Source organism: Babylonia areolata, chromosome 11 (assembly GCF_041734735.1).
Source record: "Babylonia areolata isolate BAREFJ2019XMU chromosome 11, ASM4173473v1, whole genome shotgun sequence".
Lineage (NCBI taxonomy): Eukaryota > Metazoa > Mollusca > Gastropoda > Neogastropoda > Buccinidae > Babylonia > Babylonia areolata.
In genome coordinates, this window is record NC_134886.1 from 28,253,379 (window position 1) to 28,275,672 (window position 22,294).

Below are 22,294 nucleotides of genomic sequence, written 5' to 3' on the forward strand. Positions count from 1 at the left end.
TAGTTCTAAACGATCATTCATCTTTATTTGTCTGTGAGTTCTATTCCGTGATTTAATCGTAGTATTAGTTGTATAGGATATTAAGCTCCTTTCGATACATGGCATCCTTATGATTATTCTTTCGTATTTGACTGGATGATTGTTTTTCACGTTTAACTGAATAATACGTGCACATCAATAAGTCGGTTTCTCGGTTCTTCTTTTTCCTTTCAATGCATGGCATCATTATGATGATTATTTCGTTTAACTGGACAATATGTGCACATCAATTAGTCAGTTTCTCAGTTCTCTTTTCTTTTCTTTGATTGCAGAACCGTGGTCATTGTTTGAATATAGGTATTTGAACAAAGAGACAGTGTTCTTATCGAATAAGATAGGATACGATACGATTCGATACGATAAGATACAATAAAACTAAGTTGTCTGACAAAATGACACTGTCGTCTGTTGTCTGCTGGCAGAAATAATTGAACTGGTGTCCTTGACCAGCATATGAATCCAATGTTCAGTGGTGTGTGTGTGTGTGAGTGCGCGCGCGTTTGTGTGTGTGTGTGTGTGTGTGTGTGTGTGAGTGAGAGAGTGCGCGCGCGTTTGTGTGTGTGTCTGTGTGTCTGTGTGTGTCTGTCTGTGTGTGTGAAATGGAAATGCAATTGTTTATTTCTCTATGACAATATTCTTGTATATATATATAATGCCAGTAAAAGATGGTATCCATTGACACATCCATTCGACCCCCATGCCCTATGTGTGGGACGCAGACAGAAGACGAAATTCATTTTCTTTTTGTGTGTAACGCCTACAGTGATATCCGTAAAAAGTGTGAAGTTTTTTAAAGAAAGTGTTTCAGTTGAAAGGGACACCATCCATCTCCTTTTGTCAGATAATGTAAAGACAATTCGGTCACTTGCTAAATTTATCGCCCTTGCTTGGCGCTTTCGTAGCAAGAATTGCTCTAACTTGTAAAGACATACACAACAAAAGAATTGCAGTCTCGAAAGTTAAGAAATAATCATACTAAAGCTTTAACTATCATAGCGTTTAGGTTGGATGGTCGACTCAAAGAAGCCGACATTTGTATCGTTTTCTAATATGCACAGAGAAAGTGCAAATTAACTGAATATGTATAGGTTTACTTTTCTTTTTTCATACTTTTCTTTTCGGTTGAACACGCCATGAGTTTGTCGAGCGTGGGTAAAGCCGTTTTCGACATAAGTGTTTTCTATTGTCTTTCAACAGACCTTGTGATTGTCTTTGCAGGGTTGTTGCTGCAACTTTGATACATATATTCATGCTGTTTGGTTTGTTTTTATGTTGTTAAACGATTATTCTTATGTGTCCCATGCCAATAGGACTATAATGTCAATGGCATTAAAACATTTTTCAATTTCAGTTTCTCTCTCTCTCTCTCTCTCTCTCTCTCTCTCTCTCTCCGCCATGAAACGTTCTATTGATCCCGTGCTTTTCTGGAAATTATTTGACAGTCAAATAGAATCCATACTCTCTCTCTCTCTCTTTCTGTGTGCTGTAGTGTGTGGGATGTGCGTGTTTCAATTCTGTCTGTCTGTCTGCCTGTCAGTCTTTTTCTATCCGTCTTTCTCACTCTTTCTGTATCTGTAATATGTCTCTGTCTCTGCCTCTCTGTCTCTCTGTCTGTCCCTCTCTGTCTCTCTTTCTCTCTCTCCCCCCTCTCTCTCCGTTGTAGTGTGTGTGTGTGTGTGTGTGTGTGTGTGAGGAGGGAGGTTGTACGTGCGTGTTTCGTTTCAATTCTATCTGTCAATCGTTGTGTTAGGGGATGGTTCTTCCTCGACTTCTCTATTTTTGAAAATGATTTTTTTTTTTTTTTTTTTTTTTTTTCAATTATTATTTTTTGGCGGGGTTGTGTTAGGTGTTAGGAAGCAGAGAGGAAGAGGAGTTGTCAGCACAAACTAACGGACAGCTAGGCTGACACAGAGAGACAGACAGAGGGAGGGTCGGCTATACTGGCAGAGACAAATGCAGTCGATTTGTTTTTCTTTCTTTTATGTGAGACTGTTGACCGCCGTTCTGTCTCTGTCTCTGGACCTTGCAATTGGAATGAACTTCCTCTTTTGCTTCGTCGAGTCTCCGCGCTCAGCTCTTTCAAGTCTGGCTTTAAAACCCACCTCTTCCCAAAATAGCCTCCTTTCCCTGCCTCTTCCTTGTCTTCAGTTTCTCCAGTTTTAGAGTTGTGCATGCGTGTGAATGACTGGTGCGAAAGCGCTTTGATTTGTCTCTGCACAAGATTCAGCGCTATATAAATGCTATTATTATTATTATTATTAGACAGAGAAAGCAAGAGAGAGAGGGAGAAGGAGAGCCTCGGCGAGAGAGAGAAAGAGAGGGAGAGAGACAGACTGACAGAAACAGCGACCGACACAAAGAGACAGCCAGAAAAAGACAGACAGGCAGACAGACAGGAGACAGACACACACAGAGACACAAAGATTGGACTACTCCCCAACCCCCCCACCCCCCCCCCCACCCCCAACCCCTCAATCCCTCCACCCCCTTCCCACTCTTCTCCCTAGTTCCCCCCCGCCCCCTCCTCCCCCACGCCCCTCCAACGCCCCAAGACCCCACCCCCAAATGCACCCCCTCCCCACTACCCCTCACTCGCTCCCCGAACTCCTCCGTTTACCACACCACGCACTAGTTAACGAGACATGCGGTTGGTTCGCGAGAGGCGACATCTGTCGGAAACATTGCCACAGCCAGGGCCGGCCACTCTATTACTACTACTACTAGCTCCAACGGCTGAAACAACTATAAAAAGACACCGCAACGTGTGAAATAGACTACTGTGCGATAGAAGGCGGCAGTGCTTTACCACCGCTGTTGTGGTATCGTAGTCGCGGTTGGTAGTGGCGATAGAGAAAGAGAGAGAGAGAGAGAGAGAGAGCGCGCGAGCGACAGACAGCGAGAGAGAGAGAGAGAGAGAGAGAGAGAGCGGAAGGCGAGGAGCTAGAGACATAGCTGTTGAACAAAAAGCGGATAAGTTCTCTCTGTGTGTTGTATGGTGTGTCGCGTGCAGCCTTGGACGATCTATTGTGATTTTCTTTTTGTTTTTTGTGTGTTTTTTTTTATTTGTTGTTGTTGTTGTTTTTTGTGTGTGTGCGCTCCAGAAAGAGTACTGTTGAAGGATATGATAATTATCACATAAGCAGGCAGATGGATCGTTTGTGATACAAAGTAAACAGATAAAGAAAGAAGAAAAAAAGAAAGAAAGAAGAGAAAAAAAAAGAAACAAACAGAAAGAAGGGGGCAAAAGCAGGGTAAAAAAAAACAAACAAAAAAACAACAAAGCCGACCCTGAACAAAAGAAGGAAAGAAAAAAAAAAACGTAAACAGAAAAAGAAGGAAGGAAAGGAAGGTAAATCAAAACAGAACCTCAAGAAAAAGAAAGAAAGAAAGAAAGAAAAAAAGCAAATGAAAACAGAAGACGAGGGCAAGGAGAAAGAGAAATTAAAATCAGAACCGAAAAGTAGACGATCATAGTGGGGAAAAAAAAAAGCAAAAAAAACCATCATCGTCGCCGCATTATGAAAATATCAGACCAGTGGAGCTGAAGTCTTCAAAAGCACACATCTAGACAACATTATTATAAAAAAAATAAAAAAAAAAAAGCCCCCCCCCCCCCCCCAAAAAAAAAACAAAAAAACCAAAAAAAACAACCGATAAATACACACAAAATACACACTTTTAAGACTGGATTTCTAAATCCAAATAAGGGCGTGAAAAGTAAATGATGAAACTAAACTTTTTAAAACATCCAGAACTGATCTGTTGCAGTTAATTCGCATCGATAGATAGGAAAACGTGGACACCTTTTTAGTTTTTTCGTTTCTTTTCTGGTCTCTTGAACGACAACATGGTCATAACTGCGGTTTAAAAGTCTACTGATTCCAACCAACGAGAACGAGTGCCATGAAATCATAACTACATCTTCATGCCCCCCTTCTTCTTCTGTTCCATTCGTCATCTACCTGTGTGCAAACTGATGGAGAGAAAGCGTGTTCTGCCTCATTGACCTGAAGTTTGTTATATATATATATATATATATATATATATATATATATATATATATATATATATGTGTGTGTGTGTGTGTGTGTGTGTGTGTGTGTGTGTGTTTTGTGTGTACATATATATATATATATATATATATATATATATATATATACTTTTTCTAGGCTTCATTGGGATCTGCACTGTGGAAAAGAACAGTACACAAGAAAAACAGCTACACAATGACAGCCAGCAGCAAGCAAATTCTTCAAAAGAGCAACAATAAAACAATACCCCAAAACACATAAATATATAGAAAAAAATAAAGAAGGAAAAAACAGTGGATGATATCAACGGCTCCAGACAATCAAGGCATTAAAAAAAATAAATAAATAAAAACTGATCACAAACAAACCAACAACAGAAACAGACAGCAACGACAATAATAATGATAGTAATAATGAACCCACGACGACAACAACAACAATAACGGCAAAAACGTAACTCTTTCATTCCTCCATTCGTCAAGTCCACCGCCCATTCCTCCAATAACAACAAAAACGCTTTGACTCCTCCCTGAAACTTGAAACGTTTGAAACTACGAAAACATATCAAACGAATTCCAAAAAAGAGCTCCTTCAATCACTCCTCCATTCCTCCAATCGATTCCTAAACGCTATCCATCAAGTGAACTCTTTCACGCCTCCGTTCGTCCAATTAGACTCCTAAAGACAATCCACCATCAAGAGAACTTCTCCATTCTTCCTCCAATCAATTCTCCAAAACCCACCCTACCCACTTACCCTCCCAATCCTACCCTACCCTACCCTAGAGTACCCCAAACCCATTCCCCATTTCTCCTTTCCACTCCAACATGTACCTGGAAGCCATGACAGGGGGCCTGGGGGCAGGATCGGGCTTAGCGGAGCGGAGCCCCTCCACCATCATCCCCCTGTGCGTTCTGCTTGGCCTGTGCAGGCGCTTCGGGATGGAGGAGGAGTGCCACAACATCATTCGCTTCCGGAACCGCAGCTACACCGACTCCTACCCGTCCAGGCCCAAGGAGGCCATCCTGGGCATGCTGTCCGTCTTCTGCGTGCTGGGCACCCTGGGCAACGCGCTGGTCCTGTACGTCTACGTGCGCAAGAAGAACAAGATCGCCTCCACGATCTTCATCATCTGCCTGGCGGCCACGGACTTCGTCACCTCCAGCATCATCATGCCCTTCACCATGACCATGGAGTCTCTGGACTACTTCATCGTCTACGACGCCCTGTGCAAGGTCTACTTCTTCCTCATCACCTGCAACGTGCCCTTCGCCACCTTCATCATGGTGGCCATCGCCATCGACCGCTACCTGTGCATCTGCAAGCCGCACTGCCACCTGCTGGACTCCAGGCGTTCTCAGGTGAGTGTGGTTGGGTTGGTTTGTTTGGGGTTTGTTTGCTTTTTTCCGGGGGAGAGGGGGGAGTTATTTGTTTGTTTGTTGTTTGGTTATTTTGTTTGTGTGTGTGTGTGTGTGTGTGTGTGTGTGTGTGTGTGTGATCTGCTGGAGTCCCGCCATTCTCAGATGGGTTTTTTTTTTCGTGTGCAGGGGTATAATATTATGCACTGTGGTATACGTGTTGTTTCATGTACGGCGCTTAGAGCCCATTATATGGGGAGTTTGTCCCATATAAATTCTATTATAGTATCATTGTTATCATTGTTATTATTATCATTATCAGTGGTGATGTAAATCAGATCTGTTGGGGCATGCTGGACGTCTTGGTGCCTCCCACAATAGATCTCGGACGTGAGAACCAACGTTTCCTGCTAGTAGACTGGTCCCCCTCCCGTTCAGTGGACACCATCCCGGAGATAACAGGTTGTCAGTTTTGTGTTTTCAACGAAGGAAATGTTGGCTATATCATGTGGTTCTGAAGTGATGATTGCGTTGAAAAGCTGTCTTCTAAGTTCTGTTCTTTTATCTTTCACGGGGGTTACCTAGCTCAGATCAAATTTTGTATGTGGAGTTTTCTGCGCATATTCTTTCACTGTGGATACAAAGAATTTGTATAAGTCCCCATGTTCCTCATTCCCCCAGTCCCTCTTCACAAACATCACGACCATGCACACATCCAGACTGACCGTGTATGTATGTGTTGTTGTTGTTTTTTCCGCCATTGTTGAATACCAAAAAGAAAAAGAAAAAAAAAAGCTCGACCAGGAAAAAAGTCCCCGTATTCGTCGGATTTCAGGTTGTTGATTCCGCAGTGGATGACAACAACATCGTTTGTTTGGGGTTTGTGTTTCGACTGTTGGCCGCTGTACTTTCTCTGTCTCTGGACCTTGCAATTGAATGAACTTACTCTTTCGCTTCGTCAAGTCTCCACACTCAGCTCTTTCAAGTCTGGCCTTAAAACCCTCTTCCCAAAATAGCCTCCCTTCCCTGCCTCTTCCTTGTCTTCAGTTTCTCCAGTTTTAGAGTTATGCATGCGTGTGGGTGGCTGGTGCGTGAGCGCTTTGGTTTGTCTCTGCACAAGATTAATCGCTATATAAATACCTTTTTGACTCACTTGTGTAAACAAAGTGAGTCTATGTTTTAACCCGGTGTTCGGTTGTCTGTGTGTGTGTGTCTGTGTCTGTGTGTCCGTGGTAAACTTTAACATTGGCATTTTCTCTGCAAATACTTTGTCAGTTGACACCAAATTAGGCATAAAAATAGGAAAAATTCAGTTCTTTCCAGTCATCTTGTTTAAAACAATATTGCACCTCTGGGATGGGCACCAAAAAAAAAATGAAGCCTAATTATATGCAAACTGCATTTACTGTTGTATTTATATTTTGTGTCTTCTCTGAACTTGGCACTTTGATCTCATATTCTGACCCAACAACAAGAGCAGTCATTATTATCATTTAGCCTATTGTTCAAACAGGAACTTCTTTTTGCTAAGCATGGAAGTTTTATTTATTTTGCAAACGTTTTGGTGCAGATAGTAAAAAAGGGAAATTACTCTGTAATTAATGCTAGGGGACTTAATTTGCTTTAAACTGATCTTTCTCATCTTAAACATTACATTTTGAAATGATACTCAACAGATAAAAAGCTTGGATTTTTTTTTTTTTTTTTTTTTTAAGTGTATCACAAGTGAGTCTTGAAGGCCTTGCCTCTCTTGTTTGTTTTTTTCTGATGATGATGAAGAGAACTTCTGCAGGGATTTCAGTCTCTCGTTCAAGGAGTGGCTGCGTAATTTTGTAGCTAGGAAACAGTACGACCTTCCAAGTCTTTTTTCTTCTTCACCGTTCATGTTGGAATTGTGCAATATTTTTCATAGCCGGTTTCCTTTTTTTAGAACTTTTTGCGTCAGTTTGCTTGTCGTTGACGTCATTCGACGTCTGGTTGAACTAACGACGCAGTTCTGCAGCTGTAGGTACGTTTGCGCTTTTTTTTTTTTTTTTTTTTTTTAACTCACTTGTGAGTCTATATTATGATCGGTGTTCGGTTGTCTCTGTGTCTGTCTGTCTCTATGTATGTATGTCTGTGTGTCCGTGGTAAACTTTAACATTGCCATTTTCTCCGGAAATACTTGTTCGTCAATACCAAATTTGGCTTGAAAATGGTAGGGAAAAAAACATCTTCACAATCATACCAATAACAGGTTGTAAGTCTCCCGATTTAACTTTATACCAGTTCTCGGAAAATGTTGAGTTTTGCTAAAATAACCACAATGGCGTCATTTAAGACTCGATATCAGACACTCACCAACAAGCAATCTACTCACATTATATACCAAATGAAAGACAATTGAATATTCCTTCACGTGAAAGCCGTGTTTTATTGATAACATGAATCAGAAATGAATTACATCTGCTGAAATTAGACCTTATGGGTAAAAATATTTGTTTGTTTTTTTGTTAAATCAAATTTACATAAGAATCGCGTCCACAGCAACACTTGATATCGTCAAAATATAGCCTTGAATTCTACAAACAATAATTCGAATGTGTAAACCGCTGGTAAAAAAAAAAAAAAAAAAAAAAGAAAAAAAAAGAAAACCTGCTGATATGCAAGGAACAAATTTTGAGATCCAGAAGCATGACTTTGAACAGAGGAGCAACGTTTACATAGATTTCGTTTGCTCGTCCTACTTTCTCACACATACCATTCTGGGTCAAAACGGGGTCGGGACAGATTGTGCTGCTCCATGCTTCCAGTCCCGTCTTCAGCGTCATCATCAGGGTTCCAGTTGTCAGAAAACTCACTATCTGACATTATCTTGTCACTATCAGAGTCTGACGAACTCACGATTAAAGAGAAATTAAACAAAAGCTAGCACAGCTTGAGTCTTGAAAGCAAATACATTCAAGATGGCGCAAGTACCATGTGGAGCGGTTCCGTGTTTTTCCGATAAACAAATCTAACACAATTTCTACTTTTTTTGTTTATTTTAGCCTTGACAGAACTCAAGTGATACTGAAAAATAGTTCTTAATACACGAGACAAGAAAATTGTAAATTGGTCTCAAATATACTTCGGAATTTTCCATCGTACTAATGCACGAAGATAATTAATTTTGTGTAAAAAAGGAAATTGCAGTTATATCAGCAGAAAATGTAGAAATGTTAGCAGAAATAAACTATATCTCTCTCACATTCACTCTTTCTTTTGCAGTTATGATATAGTTATATCACATTACATTATGTACTGGTTTCAACATTACACTATAATCACACTATATTCACACACACACACACACTCTCTCTCTCTCTCACTTACACACACACACACACACACACACACACACACACACACACACACACAATTTCATTCAACACCTCTCCCAAAAGTAATCACAAGCGAAGCACGAATCCTCTCTGTGTCAGTAACTACACCATCCAGCAAACTGGAAAAAAGTCGTCTGCTAAAAAGTAAACAAAGAATGCTCGCCGTTTTCAAGGCATCTCTTTGACAGTAAAAATCATCGATTACCCTCTGAATCAACTTACGATACCAAGATTATGGATCATATATTGTCAATAATCAATCGATATATAAACCTTGCAACAAAATTAGATTTTCCTCTATTTTTTTCCTACACATATCAGTGTTTTCAAAAATAGATCTCACTCGTCAATGGACACCTGTTCGTTGTTCCTTCGAAGACTGTTATGATGATTTTTGTTGTAATTCTGTCTTTGGTTGCATACTTTAATATTGTAAATGGTTGTTCCCTTCTTGCCAAATGACCTTCCCAGGCAATGACAAATATTATGTCAGATCAGAGTCTCTCTCTCTGTCTCTCTCTGAGAAATTTCTTGGAGTAGATATATGCATTCCTAACGATTTGGTATATGGGGAAACTAACAGGCACCCAGTTTATCTAAATTCTGCTGTTCAGTGTATACGTTACTGGCTTAAGTTGTTAGAAATGGAAGAATATAGATTACCTAGTAAAGCTTATAGAATGTTGTTAGACTATAGGGGGAAGAAGAACTGGGTATCAGATATTCGTGTTTGTTTGTTTGAATATGGTTTCTTGGTGTTTGGATGAATCAAGGTGTTGGTAATGTAAGTGGATTTATTCATGTCTTTAGACAGCGTCTGACTGATTGTCGATGGCAGAAATGTCATGACCATATTCAGGATAGTGAAAGATTTAACATTATAGGAGCTTTTGCAATACACATGACATAAAACAATATTCAAGGCTTGATAACAATTATCATCTAAGATATATGACGACAAAATTGAGGTTGGGTGTATCCGATTTGGCTGTACATTATTACAGATACAGAGAACATAAAGACAAAGATTTGATTTGTCCATTGTGTAAAACTTTTAAGCAAGATGAATTAACATTTTGTTTTGTGCTGTCCAGCACTTACTGAAATTAGACTGAAGTTTATTCCATTCAAGTATTACCGACACCCATGAGCCTTTAACCCCTTGAGTGCCATAGAACGTATCACGTGTGTGCATTGTGAAGAAGGGAAATAACTCTGGAAAGCTGAAAATTCACGCAGTTTATGATGTAGTGTGGTATATCTCGTGAGCATTTTCTCAGTTTTAGGCTTTTTGTTCTGGATATTGTTTTATGACTTGAAACACCACTTTGTACGTTTTTTTGTTTGTTTGTTTTTGTTTTGTTGTTGTTGTTGTTGTTTGTTTGTTTTTGTGTGTGTTTTTTTGTTTGTTTGTTTGTTTTTTGTGGGTTTTTTTGTTTGTTTGTTTGTTTTGTTGTTGTTTTTTGTTTTTGTTTTTTTGGTGTGTTCTTTTGTGTGTGTGTTTTGTTTTTTTGTTTTTGTTGTTGTTTTCCTTTGTTGTTGTTGTTGTTGTTTTCTTTTGTTGTTGTTTTTGGCACTGAAGGGGTTAAACTAAGTTCTCTGATGTCATCGACTAGACAACGTGACGTACTATTCTATCATGTTTCTTATATGAAGCATTAAAATTAAGAGAAATTGTAACCTCGTAGTATTGCATGAACTATTGTCTCTTATTTCTATTACTATTTTGTTGAAATGTGATTTTGTTCTCGAATATTTTGTAATGGTATAAGTTCACTTACCCCTTCATGAGGGGCCATGAATAAACTATTCGCATTCGCATTCTCTCTCTCTCTCTCTCTCTCTCTCTCTCTCTCTCTCTCTCCCTATATATATATATATATATATATATATATATATATATATATATATATTGTTTTCACTTTCTTTCAGTATGGCTTCAAGCCCCTAGTATCATTAGATATTCGTATTCGTGATCGTAATCGCATCATTAGTAGCAGTAATGGTAATAGTAGTTGTAGCAGTGTAGCAGTAGTAGCAGTCTCTTTCTCACAAACGAATAACAGCATGACACTTCACCCTGAAAAACTGATAAAGGGTACGAATGAAACTATTTCTACATTTAGCATCCGCGTGGTCTGCATCCACATCCACTCAGTCTGCCTACTTAACAAATCAATCTGTTGCTGAGGCCAAGGAGCATCGACAGCTTGCTGTCAAATGTGGAGTGATGGCCAAGAGGTAACGCGTCCGCATAGGAAGCGAGAGAATGTGAGCGCGCTGGTTCGAATCACAGCCCAGCTGTCGATATTTTCTCCCCCTCCACTAGACCTTGAGTGGTAGTCTGCTGGACGCTAGTCATTCGGATGAGACGATAAACTGAGGTCGCGTGTGCAGCACGCACTTAGCGCACGTAAAAGAACCCACGGCAACAAAGGGTTGTTTCTGACAAAATTCTGTAGAAAATTCCACTTCTATAGGAAAAACACATAAAACTGCACGCAGGAAAAAATACAAAAAAGAAATGGGTGGTGCTGTAGTGTAGCGACGCGCTCTCTCTTGGGAGAGCAGCCCGAATTTCACACAGAGAAATCTGATGTGATAAAAAGAAATACAAATACAAATATATCGACAACCAGCCACTCCGGGGAGGTACATGCCATTAATGGTTTTTGTTTTCTCAAAGCTGATTGCCAAAATCGTTTACTTGTCATCTTGTCTAATACATGTCGCCAACCCTGAAGCATTCCACTTTTTTTTTCTTTTCTTTTTTTCATTTCCTTTGGTGTCTAAAACTAACTGCACTTCAAACATAAGGAATGATCGTAACGAAGCTCACATGAAAAACAACAACGTCAACTCGATTCTGTATATGGTGCTGTGAAAAAATTAATCTCGGCAATGCTTGACAAACCTCAACGCTATAAACTGCGATTCATCAGCTTTTTGAATGAGCACCTATAATTTTACAGCTGCGGGCAAAAAATAAATAAATGAATAAATAAATAAATAAATAAAATGAATGAATAAATAAAAGATAAAAGAGAGAAAAAAAAAGGTCAACATTAATGTTAAAGGTTCCGTAGTCTTTTACAATTCTCGGGGCAGTAACGTCACATCCGTTTTGTATAGGGCTCGGCATAGGAAGGTATGGCCAAACCGTCTCATGCCTATCACTTTTCTTCCCTTGCCTAATCTCTGTCTTTGTTTTTATCTGTCTGTCTGTCTGTCCTTGTCTTTATTTTTTCACCCCTCCATCTTTCCCTCCTCACACCCACACCCACAAAACACAATGTTAGTCTGGCTACAACATCCCTTCCTGCGTTTATCCCATACTGCCTCGGTGTCTATCTATCTGGGTTTTGTTGTTGTTGTTGTTCCTTAGCTGTTCGATGTTTGGCTAATGTGTGTAAGCAAAGTGAGTCTTTGGAATAACACTGATTCTCCTGGGGGTGGGGTGGAATGGGTGGATGGGGGCGTGGGGGTGGGGGAGTGGTCTGGAAAGACATTGTCTGACAATGCCAAATTTGAACTGATCACAGAGCCAAGAAAACCTTTCCACCCATGACAGTTTATTGTAGACTCTAAATTTTCCTGGTTTAAATGTATTTCGTGATCGTGATCGTTTCGTTTCGTTTAGTTTCCGGTTTATGTCGTTTAGCATTCGTATCTGAAAAATATATTTTGGTTGAACCCGGTTAATTAGTTGCCGGATAACGTCTGTGTTGCCAGGATTAGCTTTTGGTTGCGGTTCAAGACAGCAAGACCATTAGCCCCGCGCTTTCTCTCAATCTCACACTTTCTCTCACTAGAGAGATTTCAAAGCTTTCAAAGATTTTAGTACAGCTTTTCTTCCAATCGGTGTAAACAGTCTCTTAATCCAAACTCTATAACATTACAATTTCAGAAAATTTGTCATTATAATCAAGAACTTCGATATCATTTAAGTCGGCTGTCAACCAGACTCCAAGAATTTTTTATTTTTGTGGATTCCATTTTATCTTTAAGTGAGGCAAGTATTTAACAGCTGATGATTGTTTTGACTTCCTAGCCATACAGTTTGCGTATTTTCGGTGTTAATACATAATCCTGATTTGTTCTCAAAAGAGCTTATCGTTTCTAACGTTTCCTGAAAATATACTGCATCACCTTCTGGTATCATCTGTGTGCTTCATACCGTACCCCCACGCTTTCTCTCTCTTAACGAGAAAGTGTGGTCGTACCCCTCCCGTACTTTCTGTAAAGTGCGAGAAAGCGTGGGGGGCGCCCACACACTTTCTCGCAGTGTGTGAGAAAGCGTGGAAAGTCCCTCGTATGTTTTATCAAACACATTTCCTTTCTTATTGGGGTGGGTTTCTTGCCTTCTCTCAACACAAATCTTAGAGAGAAAAAAAATAAGAGAGAGAGAGGACGATGACAACAACAACGACGAACATGCTAATGACCAATGGAGTTTGCGAAGAAGACACCGATAATTGATGATACTAAAACTGACTGACACCTGTATAGGGGCACAGTGGACACTAAAATCGATCAGACATGATGGAGTTCTAGACATTACAAAACAAAAAACAAAACAAAAAAATATGTGATCGTGCAGACACACAGTGAAAGCCGAAGTAAAATGGGTGATGTCATTAAGCACACGAACGAACCGAACTCCCTGCGGTGTGACTGTCCCTCCTTCTCTTGATTAGATAAGTAATCATTCTTTAGCACGAAAGCGCCACAGTACTCGCAGCACGGGAACCGCTCCATGAATGTATCGCGTGAACAGGACATAGGCCGTCTCCAAGGCGAGAGCTTCATTCCTTAATTCCTTACACTTTTGTTTTATCTAACTTCTTGACTGTTACTGGCGAGTATGCTTGTCAGGGGGCGGGGAAAGGCTGTCATTCCACTGAGATAACACTGAGCTTACAGGTCATGATGTCAGTCTTCATATTCTTTCTGTAAACTTCTTCTCACTATACCGGAAGCGGTCCTTAGACTATCATTGAATGTCAGTCGTTGTCAAGAATAGAAGAGGTGCAGAGGAGTCAGCAGAACATCCGCTGGTCCGCTGGCCTGACGTCATCGTCTTTCTCTGCACGTGCGATCCGAACGCTCTGCAAAGCGCGCGCACATGACAAGACCATTTTTGGCCATCACGACAACCAGTCTTTGTTTATACAACGATTTCATTCTTTATTCACTCCCGTGTTTACAAACAAAACAACGCCATATTTAGTGGAGATATGCAAAAAAAAAATCATGAATAGACAAGGTCAGGAAATTTCAATTAAATAATTGCAAAAATGATTCAGTTATGAAGATTTGAATAAAAGTGTGGGTAATTTTTCAAGAAAAGAATATGTATATAAAAGTTTATTTCGAGTTATGTGTTCTCTGTTTCTGGGTGTCTGTCTGTGTCTGTGTCTGTGTCTGTGTACATGTCTGTGTCTGTGTATGTGCCTGTCTGTCTGCATTTCTGTCTGTCTGTCTGTCTGTCTGTCTGTCTCTCTCTCTCTCTCTCTCTCTCTCTCTCTCTCTCTCTCTCTTTCTGTCACTCCTCCCTCTCACTCTCATCCACTTTCTCTGTCTATCCTTCTCTCCGACTCTCTCCCACCCTTTCTCTCTCCCACCCATACACTTTGACTCTCTTACCCCGCTCACCCTTTCTCTTACTGTCTGTCTGTCTCCCTCCCCCCCCCCTCTCTCTTCTCTCTCTCTATTCTCTCTCTGTCTCTCTCTCTCTCCCTCTCTCACCCCCTCTCTCTTCTCTCTCTGTCTCTCTCTCTCCCTCTCTCACCCCCACTCTCTTCTCTCTCTGTCACTACCTCTCCCTCTCTCCCTCTCTCTCTCTCTCTGTCTGTATCTCTCACTCTCCATCTTTCATTTGATGTCACGCTTCCAGAGGGTCTTAAACAATACTGCAAGTGTTATTCTCAGAAGGTTCGAAGAAGATCACGTTGCTTTCTCTCCGTCGTTAACTTCATTTCTTGACAACCCCGAACAGAACTGGATTGAAATCGGCTAATGAGCTTCTTGTCACCTCAAAGGATTTCTCCCATCTTATTTTACATGCACACTCTTTCCCGGCCTCTCATCATCATCTTCTACAGTAAAGCTTCCTTTTAAGTCTTCTTCAAAATCTCTTTTCAAAGACATTTGGATCAAGCAATTGGATCAAGCTCTTTAATGTATGGGATTGTATTCCTTCGTCTCTTTCTGTGCATCCGTCTGTGTTTGTCAGTTTGTCAGTCTGTCTGTCTGTCTGTGTGTGTGTGTGTGTGTGTGTGTGTGTGTGTGTGTGTGTGTGTGTGTGTGTGTGTTAGTCTGTCTGTCTGTCTGTCTGTCTGTCTGTCTCTCTCTCTCTCTCTCTCTCTCTCTCTCTCTCTCTCTCTTTCTCTCTCTTTCTCTGTGTCTCTCTCTTTCTTTCTATCTCTCTCTCTCTCTCTCTCTCTCTCTCTCTCTCTCTCTCTCTCTCTCTCTCTCTCTCTCTCTCTGTCTCCTCCAGATACTACAAACAACTCTGTTGAGTTCATTGTTGTCAAGCACTGATGTCACTGTTGTTCGTAACTTATCTCTGTACCACAATGCGTTTAAGTTTAGAGAAATAGCTGCTTCCTAATCTGTTCTATTACTGTTAATTAATGCTTAGTTTTTGTTCTTGGTTTGATTATTATATGTTTTGCAATTTATGTTGTGTATATTAAGCATTGTTCGCACACCCCTTCATATGGGGCCATGGCCTATAATGAATGAATCAACCGTATCCGTATCATCCGCATCCGTATCCATATCCCTCTCTGTCTATCTTCTTTCTCTCTTGCTCTCTCTCTCACTCTCTCTCTCTGTCTGTCTCTGTCTCTCTCTCCCCGCCCTCTCTGTCTTATTTCTCTCTCTCTCTCTCTCTCTCTCTCTCTCTCTCTCTCTCTCTCTCTCTCTCTCCGAATCTCTCTCTCCGAATCTCTCTCTCTCTCTCTCTCTCTCTCTCTCTGTCGCTCTCTCCCCGCCCTCTCTGTCTCTCTTCTTTCTCTCTAGCTCTCTCTCTCACTCTCTCTTTCTGTCTGTCTCTGTCTCTCTCTCCCCGTCCTCTCTGTCTCTCTGTCTCTCTCTCTCTCTCTCTCTCTCTCTCTCTCTCTCTCTAATGGTGTATACCCTAATTACTGGATAGAATCTATTATTTTGCCAATTTACAAGAAAGGTGACGTAAATAATCCCAATAATTATAGAGGTATTTCTTTAGGTGATATAAGTGGTAAATTGTATGGAATAATTATCAATAAAAGATTACAGGGATGGGTTGACGAAAATAATATCACTGGTGATCATCAAGCCGGATTTAAAAAAAAAAAGGATATTCTACAGTAGACCACATGTTTACGTTGCTTTCACTTGTTCAGAAACAGTTCTTCTTTAATCGTAAATTGTATGTCGCTTTCATTAATTTTGAAAAAGCGTTTGACTCTATTAACTCTCTCCATACGAACGGCGAAAGAGACGACGTTAACAGCGTTTCACCCCAATTACCATCATCAAAATATTGCAAGCGGAAGGCTCTTATGCTGAAGACGTGAATGTTGACAAAGAATACCACAATTCTGACGACGGGAGCTAAAGGTTGGGTCATTCAGACACCCACTGGACATCCGAGGGGTCTGTGTAGAGGAGAAGAGAGGACTGGCCGTACTGAGTGAGTTAACCGAAATCTTTTATGGCCTGTTCTACTAAGGAATGGTATCAGAGGTAAACTTTATAATTGTATTAAAAGTATGTATAATGTAGTAAGAGCTAGAGTTTGTTGTGGTGCCAAACTGACTGAATTTATCAACTGTACAGTAGGGGTTAGAAAGGGTGATCCTTGTAGCCCAATTTTATTCTCTCTCTTCATAAACGAACTTGCAATTCAGGTAATTACGAATGGGAGACATGGAGCTGTATTTTCAGTTGATGCCTTTGAATTGTTTATACTTCTGTTAGCTGATGATGTTATTTTGATGTCAGAAACTATTGTAGGTCTACAAACACAACTGAATTCTTTACACTGTGCGGCAGATTCACTTCAATTAAGAGTAAACATGACTAAAAGCAATATCATAGTATTTCGTAAGGGTGGTTATCTGAGTAGCAGGGAAAGGTGGTTGTATGGTGATGAGTTAATGCCAGTTGTTAACGTTTATAAATATTTGGGAATATTTTTCTCCACACGTTTGAGTTTTGTTGGTGCTTGTAAAGATTTAGCAAGTAGGGAAAAAAATGCTTTAATCTGTATTATGAAAAAAGTTGCATGTGTTCAATAATACCTCTTTTGATTTATTTATTAAGCTGTTTGATGCTCAGGTACAGCCAGTTGTGTTATACGGTTCGGAGTTGTGGGACGTAGATAGAGCCGCTGTTCATTGTGAATCAGTTCATACTTTTGCTTTGAAGACATTTTTAGGTGTTGAAAGACAAACTCCTAATGATTCAGTTTATGGAGAAACAAATCGGTACCCGATGTATTTAGTTGCTGCAGTTAAATGTATTCGTTATTGATTAAGGTTATTAGAAATGGATGCCAACAGATTACCTCGTAAAGCTTATGATATGCTGTTTGATTTAGATACTAGAGCAAAGTAAATTGGGTAACAAAAATACGTCACTGTTTATTTGAGTATGGGTTTTGTTTTGTTTGGTTAAACCAAGGTGTTGGCAGCATTCAGTCATTTATTTGTGCTTTTCGCCAACGTTTGATCGATTGTAGATGGCAGAAATGGTCTGATCATATTCAAAATAGTGAAAGATTTGATTTTTATAGGAATTTCAGCAATGGCCCAGACTTGAAACCCTACCTGATGTTAAATATGGACAGACATTTGAAATATATAACAACAAGATTCAGATTAGGTATTTCTGAGCTAGCGGTTCATCATTATAGATACAGAATATGTAATAACACTGATCTGATTTGTCCATTATGCAAAGATTCGACAGAAAATGAAATGCACTTTGTCCTTTGTTATCCAGCTTTGAGGAATATTCGAGAATCATTTATTAAGCCTCAGTATTATAGACAACCAAATATGTTTAAATTGAACTTGTTAATGTCCTCAACATCCTGTGAAACTGTTAGAAACCTTGCTTTCTATTTATATAAAGCTTTCAAAGTCCGATAACTTATTACGTCATGAAAACACTGTTTTGTTGCCAGGCTAGTTTTCATTTGAACTTATGTTATATCGAGTTTTCTTTGTATGTTGTATTATGTGAAATGTTTTTGTTTTTGTTTTCCTTTGTTTTTCATTGTTGTCTGTTCATATACCCCTTCATTAGGGGCCTTGGCCTATATGAATAAATCATCTCTCTCTCTCTCTCTCTCTCTCTCTCTCTCTCTCTCTCACCTTGTCCATTCTCACATATATGAATAAGTAAAGGTCAAATGTGGCTCAAATATGTCGATTGTGTCAATCTTCAATTGAAGATGAGGTTCATTGTATTTTCACTTTTCTAGCACTGAATTATTTGAGAATCAAATATATTCCCGCAAAGTACTGCAACAGTCCATCGAATTTTCGATTATTATCTCTTTTGACAGAGAGGAATAAATAATTATGTACTAAAGAATATAGCAATTCATATTCATAAATCATTTGCACGTCTTAGAGCATGGGCATAATAACTGTATGTATAAAAGCATCTAAAATCGTGTTTGGCTGATGGTAATCTTTCACAAATGTTCAGACAAGATTTTTCGGGTGTCCCAAAAAAAGAGAAAGAGAATTTGATCAATACTCGCATAATTTGTGTCCGAACTTTTTAGATATTTTGCAGACTTGTTGATGATACCCTAAGGTTTCTGTGTGAAAAATTTCAATGAATTCCGTTTCTCTATCACTGAGAAAATACTTGTCAAAAAGCGGTTCACTTTTTGCGGAGATACCCGATATATGCATGCTGTATACAACATAACTGTTGTATCTCATCCCTTCAAATGGGCTAATAAGGACTTTCTGAATAACTGTCTGAGTCCTGAGTTTCTCTCTCTCTCTTTCTCTCTCTTTCTCTCTCTCTCTCTGTCTCTGTCTGTCTGTCTGTCTGTCTGTCTGTCTGTCTGTCTCTCTCTCTCTCTCTCTCTCTCTCTCTCTCTCTCTCTCTCTCTCTCTCTCTCTCTCTCTCAAATACGTAACTCCGCTAGCACGAGTGTGTCAACAACAACATCGATCTTTAAAAAAGAAAGTAAATGATGATAATCTAAAAAAAAAATGAAATAGAGAAAATGAAATAATCAACAACAACAACAAGAAAAAAAAAGAAGAAAGAAAATAAAATAATGGACCATCGTGTATCGAATCAGGCAAGATAAAAAAATATAATCTTGCTTAAATGTGTCAAGATATTCCCTCGGCGTTCTTGCGTTCTCTCTCTCTCTCTCTCTCTCTCTCTCTCTCTCTCTCTCTCTCTCTCTCTCTCTCTCTCTCTCTCTCTCTCTCTCTCTCTCTCTCTCTCTCTCTCTCTCTCTCTCTCTCCCCGAGCCCGTCCCTTCCTTCATCTTTCCCACCCTCACTCTTTCACTCACTTTCACAATTCTATCTGTCATTCTATCACCCTCACGCTTTCACTCACTTTCACAATTCTATCTGTCATTCTATCACCCTCACTCTTTCACTCACTTTCACAATTCTGTCATTCTATCACCCTCACTCTTTCACTCACTTTCACAATTCTATCTGTCATTCTATCACCCTCACGCTTTCACTCACTTTCACAATTCTGTCTGTCATTCTGTCAACCTATTTCTCTCTGTCTGTCTCTCTGCCTCAAAAATTTCAGTTATTCTTTACGTGTCTGTCCTGGTCTTGAGGGAAATCAGTAACCAGTAACGTCGCACATGAATCTAAAAGGCAATGGTCTAATATTATTCAAAGGACAGGGGGAAGTTGGCAGAATGGTTAAGACGTCTTTTCTTCCAATACAGTTACCCTATTTTAGCATCCTAAATTATGTGATTAAAAAACTCTAGGGTGAGCTGGACAGTACAAGGTCTTCAGAGAAGAAGCCCCTCTCAGTCAAGTGTTTCGGCCCTTAACTCCTTACACTCTAAGGGGGCCGGGCCGCACCCAGGTCATGACTATTGGATACCCCTGTATTGCCGCCTTTTCTTTTTTCCCTTATCCTCAGCAGGTTTGAACCCGCACCTCCAGGGTGGTCGCCACTTCAGGACTGAGTCACCTTTTTCTGACAGACGTTTTAACCACTGAGCCATCGCACGCCTAGCTTTAGTTTTTTTTCTTCCAATACAGTTACCTCTATTTTAGCATCCTAAATTATGTAGTGTATTATGTTGTATTGTATTGTAATGTGTTGTTCTTTTTTTGTCACAACAGATTTCTCTATGTGAAATTCGGGCTGCTCTTCCCAGGGAGAGCGCGTCGCTACACTGAGAGTGCTACCCATTTATTTTGTTGGGTTTTTTTTCCTGCATGCATTTGTTGTTGTTGTTGTTGTTGTTTTTCATTTGCTTTCCTATCGAAGTGGATTTTCCTATTGGTTACATTTCTATGGTTTGTGGGACGAAAAACGGGAATAAAGCAAGCTGGTGGCACGTTAGTTAAGTGACTGAATCCGCATTAAATTTGAGTAGAATAACGTACAACAAAACAAGAGTCTAAATCCACTGAAAATGGGTTACAACATCTACTAATGGTAATATTGATTCCTACATGCACAAAATTTCCAGTAAAATTGGTGCAATAATTTAGGATGCTAAAAATAAGGCTTTATTCACTCCTTGTTCTTGTGCATTTTTGCGGTCTGCTTCCTGTTGTTCTCGTTGTTTTCCACCTCCTTAACACTTTAATTGTTGTTGTTGTTCCAATCTCGGTAACGGTGCCTGGTGGGTGAAGGGTGAAGATTTTTTCGATCTTCCAGGTCAACATATGTGCAGACCTGCTTGTGCCTGAACCCCCTTCGTGTGTATACGCATGCAGAAGATTAAATACGCACGTTAAAGATCCTGTAATCCGTGCGCACGTTAAAGATCCTGTAATCCGTGTAACGTTCGGTGGGTTATGGAAGCAAGGGCATACCCGGCACGTACACACACACAAAAAAACAACAAAAACGGAGTATGGCTGCCTACATGGCAGAGAAAAAACAACAACAAAGAAACGGTCATACACGTAAAAGCCCACTCGTGTACATACGAGTAAATGTAGGAGTTGCAGCCCACGAACGAAGAAGAAGAAGGAGAAGAAGAAGAAGAAGTTGTTGTTATTTGCTTATTATCCGGTGTCATCGCCTCCAGCTCAGCACAGGTCCTCCGGTCACATGGAAAGGTGTCAGAGAAGAACACTCCAACACTCCTCCACTCACGTTTCTCCCTTCACCAACCCTCCTCATCCTCACCCTCACCCTGACCCTCTCCCTCCCCCCCCTCCCCCCCCCCTCCCCCATCCTTCTCCACTCGCGTTTCTCCCTTCACCAACCCTCCTCACCCTCACCCTCACCCTCACCCTCTCCCTCACCCCCCCCCCCTCCTCCTCCACTCGCGTTTCTCCCTTCACCAACCCTCCTCATCCTCACCCTCACCCTGACCCTCTCCCTCTCCCTCACCCCCCCCCCCCCATCCTCCTCCACTCGCGTTTCTCCCTTCACCAACCCTCCTCACCCTCACCCTCACCCTCACCCTCACTCTCTCCCTCCCCCCCTCATCCTCCTCCACTCGCGTTTCTCCCTTCACCAACCCTCATCACCCTCACCCTCACCCCCTCCTCCTCCACTCCTCCCTCCCTTCACCAACCCTCCTCACCCTCACCCTCCCTCATCCTCCACTACTCCCTCCCTTCACCAACACTCTCCTCACCCTCACCCTCCCCCCCTCCCCCACCCTCCTCCACTCCACCCTCCCTTCACCAACACTCTCCTCACCCTCACCCTCCCCCCCTCCCCCACCCTCCCCCACTCGCCTCCCTCCCTTAACAAACCCTCCTCACCCTCACCTTCACCCCCTCCCCCACCCTCCTCCACTCGCTTATCTCCCTTCACCAACCCTCCTCACCCTCCCCCACCCCCCACTCCCTCCTCTACTCCTCCCTCCCTTCACACCGTCGGCAACCCTCCTCACCCTCACCCTCACCCACCCCCATCCTCCTCCAGTCCTCCCTCCCTTCACAAACCCTCCTCACCCTCACCCTCACCCACCCCCATCCTCCTCCACCCCTCCCTCCCTTCACCAACCCTCCTCACCATCACCCACCCCCATCCTCCTCCACCCCTCCCTCCCTTCACAAACCCTCCTCACCCTCACCCACCCCCATCCTCCTCCACCCCTCCCTCCCTTCACAAACCCTCCTCACCCTCACCCTCACCCACCCCCATCCTCCTCCTTCCTCCCTCCCTTCACAAACCCTCCTCACCCTCACCCACCCCCATCCTCCTCCACCCCTCCCTCCCTTCACAAACCCTCCTCACCCTCACCCTCACCCACCCCCATCCTCCTCCAGTCCTCCCTCCCTTCACAAACCCTCCTCACCCTCACCCA

At 41.3% G+C, this 22,294-nt stretch overlaps 1 protein-coding gene across 1 annotated transcript in view; it reads left to right on the forward strand.

Annotated features, from left to right (window-relative positions):
• Nucleotides 1-4,897: 4,897 nt before the first annotated feature.
• LOC143287200 (uncharacterized) overlaps nucleotides 4,898-22,294 on the forward strand; it is a 48,239-nt gene continuing 30,842 nt past the window's right edge. The window contains exon 1 of the mRNA XM_076595145.1: nucleotides 4,898-5,431. Coding sequence (XP_076451260.1) covers nucleotides 4,898-5,431 — 534 coding nt within the window. The remainder of the gene's footprint in view (nucleotides 5,432-22,294) is intronic.